At 48.3% G+C, this 10,525-nt stretch overlaps 1 protein-coding gene across 10 annotated transcripts in view; it reads right to left on the minus strand.

Annotated features, from left to right (window-relative positions):
* The window catches only part of MTSS1 (MTSS I-BAR domain containing 1), a 166,222-nt gene extending 156,320 nt beyond the window's left edge, over nt 1–9,902 (minus strand). For 3 of the 10 annotated variants that reach the window (XM_043601719.1, XM_043601712.1, XM_043601714.1), the window contains exon 1: nt 9,300–9,887. In XM_043601719.1, coding sequence (XP_043457654.1) covers nt 9,300–9,371 — 72 coding nt within the window. In that variant the 5' untranslated portion in view covers nt 9,372–9,887. Of the gene's footprint in view, nt 1–9,299 lie in introns of all 10 variants that reach the window. The other 7 variants (XM_043601718.1, XM_043601713.1, XM_043601710.1 and 4 more) reach the window with 4 other exon arrangements.
* Between the last annotated feature and the right edge of the window lie 623 nt (nt 9,903–10,525).

The raw sequence follows: 10,525 nt of genomic DNA on the forward strand, positions 1-10,525 counted from the left end.
GTAGGAAGAACCCCAATATGGCCAAGTCCTAGAAAGGAACAGAAGATCAGTGCAAAGCTGCTGCTACAGGGCAGGCTAGAGGCAAATGAGGCCACTTTTCGGGTGGTCATTCCAGAAAAAGAAGCGAGAATTCAAACAATGAAGACAGAAAAAGATGGGCCTTATGAAGCAACTCCTCTCCCCTTAATATCACATCTCGGCCAAGACTTTTTTTTTTTTTTTTTTTTAAATATAAGCATTAAATGCCCTGAGGACCTCAGCCAGGCACCCAGCCCTCCCCTCCCTTGATATACAGTGAGTTTGCAAATAGAGAACTGCAAATAGGCTCAGCTGAGGCAGATGAGGTTATAAATGAACTCAGGAGTCATTTACTTAGCATGAAAAAAAAAAACCAAAAAACTCCACCTCTTGCAACTTCACTGCAAATTCTAAATAACAGCCAGGTCAAGGGTGGGGTAGCATTTGCCCTAAGAAGTGAGGTAGAGAGAATTACTATACTGACTTAGAGAGTTTGGGAATGTCCATTTTCACATCTGTAAGCTGGAGAGTAACAGCAGCGAACATTCGAGGGCCAGCACACAGGGCACAGTGTGGAGTGCTTCACAAGCAAGGTCTCATTTCGGAGTCGTCTAAGGTGGGTACTTTCTTAGACCCACTTACAGAAGAGGAAAAGGAGGCTGAGAGATTAAGCAAATTGCCCACAGGAGTGAAAACCAGATCTCTTTGACTCTAAGGTCAACAGTAGCTCTAGAATTTCTTCAGGAGGGCTTTAGAGGCAATGAAGGAGCCAGAAGGAAACAGAGGTGTGCAGGAAGCTCACTATTTTTACTTAGATGGTATGTTATATACAGATCTGTACTGTCCAATATGGTAGTTGTTAGCCACATAGGGCATTTTGAAAAAATTGAAACTGAGTAAAACTTAAAAATCAGTTCCTAGGTCACAGTAGCCATACTTCAAGTGCTCAACAGTCAGATGTGCTACTGGCTAACATTTGACAATTTCCATTATTGTAGAAAACCATATTGGAGGGGCACCTGGGTGGCTCAGTCGGTTAAGCATCCAACTTTGGCTCAAGTCATGATCTCACAGTTCAGGAGTTCGAGCCCCACATCGGGCTCTCTGCTGTCAGCACAGAGCATGCTTTGGATCCTCTGTCCCTCTCTCTCTCTGCCCCTTCGCCCCCTCTCAAAAATAAACATTTTTTTTAAAAAAGATAATTATTTTGGACAGGGCTACTGTATATTTGAAATTGTTAAGAATGCTAAAGATGCTTTTTCTATTTTTCTATTTCAATTATTCACTTTAATGTTGTTTCACCATAAATTTTTGTTTTTTTATTTTATTATTTTTTTAATGTTTATTTACTTTTGAGAGACAGCCAAGGCACAAGCGGGAGAGGGGCAGAGAGGGAGGGAGACACAGAATCCGAAGCAGGATCCAAGCTCTGGGCTGTCAGCACAGAGCCCGACGCAGGGCTCGAACCCACAAACTGTGAGATCATAACCTGAGCCGAAGTCAGAAGCTTATCCAACTGAACCACCCAGGTGCCCTTATTTTTATTTTTAATCATGGCAAAATACATATAACATACAATCTACCCCCTTGGCCACTCTTAAGTGTCCAGTTCAATAGTGTTAAGTATATTCACGTTGTTGTGCAAACATCTAAACATGCTTTTACTCAGACTTCGGTAACGTTGAGAAAAATACTTTTAAGGATGCTGAAACTGTTTGTAACTAAGTGGTTCTCAACCTGACTACACATTAGAATTACCTGGGGGTACTTTACAAAAAAAACTGAATGTCCAAGATGTACCCCAGGAGCACTGAATGACAGCTTCCAGGAAATAGGGTCCAGGTATCAGTGTGGTAAGGCTGGCAGGGAATCCGATGCTCTTATGCCTGTAACCAGGCCCATTCTACCAAAAGGGGCACACCTGCCCAGAACCTCCTTCTCTGGACAGACCTAATCCTCCAGCCCCCTAGAGACCCGTCCTCTGGGGGGGGGGGGGGGGGGGGGGATGGCGGGGAAGGGAGTTCCAGGCAAAGCCTGCCGTCCACCTCCAGGACTCGGGAGGCCACTGATGCTGAGCAAACTCAGATTTTACTGCTGCCCAAATTCTTCAAGGAGAAGAAAGCAAATAAAAAGACACACAGCTCAAAGGCACTCAATTGATTTTTTTTTTCACCCACTTAAACTAGACAGGAAAAGAAAAACCACTTAGAAACTACGACCGAGGCTGTATATGCCAAGAATCAGCACAGGAAGGAGTTTTTTTGGCGATCCCATCAACTTCTCCAAACACAGACCTGAAATGGCTCTACAGACTCAACCAAACCAGAGGGCTACCGGGACATAATTAAATACAGAAAGCTCTTTTACAAGGAAGTTCCAGGGCTGGACACAAAATGAGTTCAAGGTAAGGAGTTCTTTTTGAGGCCTCATTTGAACTTTGGGTGAACTTATTTAACTCCTGTAATTAGAAAGGGTTGCCAGGCTTGTATAGTCATCCAGTCTCAGGGACCGATGGGTTCCCTGGACATATAAACATGGCCCTCTGGCCAGTTATGGAGAAGAAGACTGCAGACACTCTGCATGAGGACAAGGACAAGAGCCAAGGGTGACAGGCCAGAGCCTGGCCCAAAGGCTTCTTTCCCCTCTGCACACCCAGAAGAGGAAAGGAGAATGCCAAGTTGTCTGTTAGAGAAGACTGGTGAGTGGGAGAGGGAAGGAAGCCACAACATATCAATAGATCATAAATTAAATGACTTCCACAAAAGTGACAGCCAGATGGGAGCGGCTGGCCCTACAGTAGTCCTCACACCATCTGAGCTCAAGTTCACACCTCTAGGTTGGCTCTGGGCTAGAGGCACAGAGATAGGACCCTGATTCCTTCCTCGAGCCTCCTGTAGTACTCAGGAAAGTGTTCTGTATGCTGTCCTCTAGCAATAAATCCACCCCCCCCCTCTACCTTCAGCACGTTCTAAAGAGCTCCAGCTTTAGGATCAAATGGGTCAAGGTCTGAAGACCAATCCATCTCACCACGGCCTTAGGTAAGTCACTGCCTCTCTTCAAGCCTCAGTTTTCCCATCTGTACAGTGGGGTTGATGTGAGGATAGCAAGAATCCATGCCCACCAAGCACTCAGCGCAATGCCTGGCACATAGCAGCCTCTCACAAGTCCCTTCCTGCTCCACGTTCACCATATGCAGCGAACACTCAGCACCTACCGTGTACCAGGTGGCGTGTGAGAGCATTTTAAAAAAAGGAAGCAGCTGAGACGACGCAGCCCCATGCCAAGGTCCTCCTTGGGCTAAGAGAAGGGAAACACTGCCCATGGGTGGGCTGGTCTGGAATCTAAGCTGGGTGGGTTTAGTTTTGCTTTTGGGGGGTTGTGTGTGTCTGTGTTTCAGATACTCAGAGGAAACCTTCTGCAATCTCCAACTAATTCAAGGGAGAACCTGGGCAATCAAATACAACAGGCTTCCTCAACGCTCAGCCAATTAATTTACTCCACTTGCCTCTCTGGTTTGCTACTTAATAAAGCCGTATCAGCAGTACAATCTGCAAATCGGAGTTAAACTGCTTAAGGCATCCGTCAGTTCCCTCTAAGGAGCCCCAGATACTTCTTGTCTGATGTCCTAGGCAGCTAAATCTGCCTTTGGCTTTTGTTTGGTTAGGGGAGAAGTATTTCTTTGTTTTTGCAGAGGTGTGGGTTTCAGGGGAAAGTGTCCTGAAGGCAGTTCCGAGAAGTAATGGTGAACTTGGAATGATCTCATTTTTCCATACCCAATTTGAACACCTAAACGGTCTCCTGCAGAAGGAATCTTGCCAGCTCTCACCCATCCCCGGGAAGACTGGAAAAGCCTAGATGAAAGAAAATTACAGATAAAGCATCTAATAGATCGATAGTTTCAACCTTTTCATCCTCCAAACATTTTAACAACCTCAAATGAACTGGCCATATTGACAGATATCATTTTAGCTTTTTCCCTTTTCCTGGCTTCAAAAGAGCATTTCAATGTACAAGAGGTCAGTCAGTAGCTGAGAAGACAGAGTTTGCACAGGACATACGTCCACTAAAAAGTTGCCGACTGTTTACCTGAAATTCAGATTTAACTGGGAATTCTGTATCTTTACTTGCTGAATCATAGCATCAACTTTGCAACCTTGCTGATGCTCAATAAATACTACAGAATTATGAGTTACTCTCATAAGAACTGACTGATAGCTGAACCGGGCAAAATTCAAACTCAGCTCATCTTCCATTCAAACCATGGCCTAGGATTGACCTTCTCTCTTTGTTCAGGGCATCGCTAACTGCAGAAATTCAGAACATAAAGGTTCACAGCATCAAGCAACAAGTTCTAAACAATTTGGCGAAATATGATGTATAAGGGATTTTCCCAGAGAAACATCCAAGCTAAGACCAAAAAAACCCAAAACCAAAACAAACAAACAAACAAGACTTCTTTCTAAATCTGGATGAGATCTGCACCTAAAAAACCAAACAGATTGATCCAGATAGAACAGGCCCTAAATCTTTGAACAGCCACCCATTCTCGGCGGTTTCCTGCTGCAGATTTTATGATATCTTCACTTCACCTTCTCTCACAGGCCCAAACTGAGGAAGCTGTAAAATCCTGGGCAAACACAGCCATTTGTGAAGAGAAAAGCCAACATGAGGCCCATCTGTACTTTACAAGGGTTTTGCTTGTCCTGCTTTTGTGTGTCACCATTTACAAGGAAGCCAGCCTCCCTTCAGAGCACCTGGCTGCTCTTACAGGCCTTGGCTGGGTTTTCAGTATCTTCCTAGAGAAAATATTTTTATTATTATTTTTTTTTTTGAAGAGTCAAAGGCAAGTCCTTCAAGGACTGACTGATGCCCTTCCTTCATGGCCACCATATTACACTCACGTTATCTACTCATGACCCACAGGACAAGCTGCTCTCCAAGGACCTGCCTCAGTGGCTCTCTGGCTCCTCGCTGCCCAGCAAAGGGCCTTCCACATAGCAGGCCCTCGATAAACACCAAGGAAGGGAGCCTCTTGTCTGACAGGAACCCTGAAGCCAAAGCGGCAGGGCGGGGGGGAAACAACCCTGAAATCATTATCCAGTGCTGGACCCAATACCCGCATTCTTGATCTATGATAAGTAAGGGAAAATACCATGTCATGCCTTCGAACCACAAAAGATTTCCATGGAATTCAAGAAGCTCCTTTAGCAGCTCTAATTTTAAGGCAGAACCTCGGAGAGAGGATACTGGTACAAACAGAGGTGGGGGGCAGTGGAGAGGAACTGAACAAGGCCCCTATTCTGCTCGGTGCAGGTGCTGGTAACAGGACACCCCTGTCCACAGGGGGACGTAGGGTAGGGAATTCAAGGTGTGGTCGGGTGTTCTTCACCCCCCAGTCTCATTACATAACCCCCAACACACTCTCGAACCTAGTACAAAGTTCTCCCTGCACCAGGCCCAATTCAGCTCCCGACAAACTGATTCTTGAGCAACAAAGCTGAGGAAAATATTTGGTTTTAGGATCCAACTTTAAAACACACACACACACACACACACACACACACACACACACACACACAACTAAGTTAATTATTAAAAGAAGCAAGATAGCCACAAAGTGACCTGCCCTCGAGTTTGGCCAATCTCCTGGTCTTAAAAGCACCCGAAACACCACCAAATTCTATGGCTGGTTCAATTACCTAAATAAAAAAAAATATATATATATATATATTTTTTTTTTTAAACTACCACAGCACCAAATCCCTATGTTGTATACCTTAAACTAATATAATGTCAAATGTCAGTTATAGCTCAATAAACAAGTATGATATGTAAGTAATGGCTCATATCTGGTATTTGTTGTACGTAGCCTGTTTTTTCCTGGCATTTGGCTAGAAACTACAAAAAAGATTCTAGGCCCTCTTTAATGTCTAAAGAGGCTTCCCATCAGAAGCCAGTCAACTGGCCTTCCATACAGTCACTTCCATGCTATAGTTCCCCCAGATATATGAGCAACAAGCCCTTGCCTCCAGCCACATGAATCTCATCTCCCCTTTCCTTTGGGACCAGCTCACATCAGACAACTTGATTTATGTGGACGGGCGGAAAGGCAGCCAGTAAGCGATTTTGCACACCACCATCATTAGTGACCACCTCCACAGTGGGGTGGAAGACGGGAGGAAAAAAAAACACAAGGTTTCCTCTCATCAAGGAATCAATAAGTTATTTAACAGCTGCTGCTGGATCCCGATGGAAGACGAGTGAGGGTTACTTCCGCACCCTTCCCCTGAAAAGGATAAAACACTGAGGATTGAGCCAGATGAAGGATCATTAGAAAAAAGGAGAAAGTTTCCTCTCTAGCTTCTCAGTGTCTTGAGGGTTTGTTTTTTTTTTTTTGGTTTTAGAAGATATATGGTGTTAGGCCTTGAAATTATTCCATTTGTTGTTGTTGTTGTTGTTGTTTTTCCTCTCCTCCAAAGAGGAAATTGACTCCCTTCCTGTGTTGCTGTACATTTTGGAGAATCAAATGCTGCTTAAAAAAAAAAAAAAAAAAATTCCTTACCCTTTCCTCACCCCAGTGTAACATTCCTTCTGGGAAAATAACCTAAAAATTTTCTCAAGATGGGATTCCAAATGGGTTTCCAACATATACACTTGTCCTTCAAAGCAAAGAGAAAGGGGACCAAAGACATTAGAAACCATCATGGCAGTTCAAAAAAGAGGAAAACAAGGATAAACGGGTCATTAGAAAGCCACCTGATTTCAGATATGAAAGACTGACTTTAATTGCTGGTGACTTCAAGCATTATGCATACCACACGTTGCTTATCCTATGTGCCCAAATGTTTTAATTCCTTTTTAAAATGTCACTCCCATCCTATCCATAAAGTCTTTTAAGAAGAAAACTCCATGAAAATATTCAACAATTATCTTATGCATAAACAATCTTGGAAATAAGTCAACTCCTCTCTTTTTCCTTATCTCTACTCCCCAAAAAGTCTGGAATTCTGCAGACCCCAAGGCAAGTTTTAGTCTTCAACTCAAGCTTGCTTTTACAATCTTTGCCAAAACAAAACAACCTTAAAATAAATGCCTTCCCCCCAGGATGCTGAACAAACCCTACTAAATTCAAAGAGAAAAAAGTCAGGAACCACAAACTGTAGATCCAGCCCCGAAGGGGCATTAAATAAATCTTTATTTTTAACTGGAATCTTGCAGAGGGAAAAGCATGCCACCTTAGCACCCACAAATCCCTCTGGCCAGAATGCTAAAGGCAGCCATGGGAGGCAGGTGGAAAACAGGGGGCCCGTCCTGTGGTGAGCTACCTTTTGAATGGCTCAGGGTTGAAGCCAATAAATACAAAGAACCAAGACTGGACAGATTATGTATTAAGGAACAAAGAGAGAAAAAAAACTCAAGATGTGAACACGCTGGGACTGCAGTGGGCAGAACTTTTAGGTCACTGGGTCCTTGTTACTACTGAAGGACTAGGAAACATGCATTTCTCTCCTCCAAAAAAAAACACCCACAGCTTTACCAACCCATCTCAAATTCTTCCCCTGGTGATCAAAATACACACGTGCCTCAAACTAAATCTTTGATTATAAGGCGTATAGAATTTAAGTTAACAAGACCCCCCCTCCCCCCAGAGTCCAAGGCAGGGACACCAATCTTTGTCTCAAAAGAGCACTTCAATAAATCCATGTGGATTGAGGGCAAGGGAATGAAAGAGGCTGTCTTTGAACAGGGAATAATCCACCTAATTCCAAGTGGCTGGATTAAAGGCATTCCTGGACAAGCAGGGTCTCGGGAAAGATAATGCTACATGAATGTCAATTTCTGACAAAAACAAAAACCAGAAACAAGCAAACAAACAAACAAAAAAAAAACCCTGCCTCTGTAGAAGAATGGACAAGACTGTGATGGAGGCGCCTTGGGAAAGTTCACCCTTGAGGAGATGGCAGTTGGTTCTAAAAAGGGGAAGCAGGCCATGACAGCTGAGCATTCCTTTGCAAAGTCCATCTCCCAGGCCAAACCCTCTCCAAACCTTACACTTCATCAGACAGAAGCTCCTCCAGACGCCCAGGCAGCGGCTGAAGAGGGGCTGTCCACACCCACCGGCTGCACAGCCTTCCAAACCTGCCTACTCGTTTTGGAAGCCGAGCTTTTAATTCAACACCACCTCCCCGGATCTGTTGAGGCAAACTGGGGCTGGGCCAGAGCCAAAGAGAAGCTCCCTAAATACACAAGAAAAAAAAAAATCCCCCCACCGCCCCCAATTCCCACCTCCAGGCAGCTCGCACGGCTGGTTATATTTCCTTTGGATGAGTAACACAGGGCCCTGGTCTATCTCTATGCACCAGAAAATCCACATCCAAGGATCAGGTTATCCCCAGTCCCACCCTTTGCAGGAAAAAACCAGGGTGTTGTTCCCCGCCCCCAATACACACACACGTGCCCGCGCGCGCGCACACCGACACACACAGACACACACACAATATCTACACAATCCTTCCAAGAGAAAACCGGGAGTCTGTGTTTGGGGGGGCGGAGGGGGTAAAAATACAGTTGTTTAGGGGGCTCCAATCTTGCCTTCAGGCTAGGAGGCTCAGCCAGAAGGAAGGTCCCCAGCAAGGCTACTCTGGGAACTTCTGCTTCGCGCCCCTGGGGAGGGTTGAGGGAAGGCATGCATACCCTCACCAGCTATGGAACAGCCTAATTAATACCTAATTTGCTCAGATTCCGCACCCCCCCCCCCCAACCAGGGTGAACCTGAAAGCCCAGGAGGGAGAGGCAAACCTATCCGGCCGGGGACGCGGGTGGGGGGTGGGGGCTAGTTCCCGCGGCCGGGCAGAGCCCCTATATCCCTCCCCACCACCGCACCAGGTGCCCCCACCCCGTACTCGGGGGAATCAGGTGTCTGCCCAGGCACCCAGCCTCCGCGGGTCGCAGACGCTCGGTCCAGCGACAGACAATGGAAAACTTGGGGCCGGGGCCCTGCGCCCCCAGGGAAACGAGATGTTACCGCCCCCTGGGACAATAAGCGTGGAGAGGGCAGGGGGCATCAGACACCCCCAGGGAAGCCGCCCAGCTCGGTGACCCAGCAGTGCCCGGAGCGGTGCCGCGGGTGAGCAGGTGACACCCGGCCAGAGCGCTCCCGCAGGTGGCCGGCGGCCACCGCGTAAGCAAGGGCCGGGCGGACGGCCCGGGGCGGAGGCGAAGCTCCGCGGCGAGGTCACTGCGCGGCCGCCCGCACCGCAGCCGCGCCCCCGGCGTCCTACCTTCATGTCGCTGATGATGGTCTGGAAGAGGCCTCCGAGCGCGCTGCATTCCTTCTCAATCACAGCCTCCATTTTCCCGGCGCCGGCAGGGTAAGGACACACACTCGGGGCCGCCTGGACTGTGCGCGGGGCCGGGGCTCGCTCACCCGCGAACAATTCCACCCTCCGAGCGACCCACCTCCGACTCGCAGCCTCTTCTGCAAAGAGGGCGAAGTGCCCGAGATCGGCTGTTCACTGCCCCAAATAATAAATTTAAAAGCCAAACCGCGCTGCAGCGTGATTCGCCTACATGCAGCGCTCGGCTCCTTGCCTTAAAAATGCCCGGAGAAGACTGACAATCAGGCCACCACTGGTGCCCACGACGGAAACGGCAAAGCCCATCTTGAAGCAAAGAAAACCGCCCGCTGACCCGGGGCCAGCGCCATTTAAAAATCCAAGATTTTCTAATTTAATAATATTTTTGAAGTTAAAAAAAAAAATCGACCAACAGCAGAACGCGTCTGCTGGCGGCTCCCGGATCTGTTGCTCGCAGCCGCGGCCGCCGCCTCCTTTTCACTCCTGCGCGCCCGGCCCCAGCGCTCGCTCTGGCGCGGCTCCCGGGGACGTTCGGAGGGGCGCACGCGCGCTCGTGGCCGTGCGTCCGCCGCGGGGGCGCGGGGAGGGCGCGCGCTCGCGGCCGTGCGTCCGCCGCACGCGGGCGGGGCTAGGAGCGCGTGGCCGGGAGGCGCGTGGGGTGGCCGGGAGGCGCGTGGGGCGCCCGCAGCGGAGGGGAACCGGCGGGCTGTGCAGCGACTAACCCACCCCCGCGGGAGCCGCTTCTTCCCCCGAGCACGCACGGAGCACCCCCTCCTGCCCTGGCCGCGGGTCGGAGCACGGAGAGGGCGTGTCAGCACGCTGCTGGGCGAACGCCCACCCCACAATGGCTGCGAGCGCCGGGAACGGAGGGTGCACCGCCGCTCCCTGGGAACTTGCAGGATGGCACGCTTAGCGCAGTGCCCAGCATATTGTAGTGAGCGCTCAGTAGGGCGGGAAAACTGCTGTGGCTGCTACTGCAGCCTTCGGAGAAGAGGCCCGTTTTGTGATATCAGGACTGCAGCGCCAGTCACGATTGCAAACAGCAATCGTAATTTGTAATTAATTTGTAATTAACAAATATGTAATTACCGAGAGTTTGGGGGCGTATCCTATGGCGGGAAGCCCAGTTCAATAAAAGTTGCAGGATGCTG

This window comes from Prionailurus bengalensis, chromosome F2, assembly GCF_016509475.1.
Source record: "Prionailurus bengalensis isolate Pbe53 chromosome F2, Fcat_Pben_1.1_paternal_pri, whole genome shotgun sequence".
Lineage (NCBI taxonomy): Eukaryota > Metazoa > Chordata > Mammalia > Carnivora > Felidae > Prionailurus > Prionailurus bengalensis.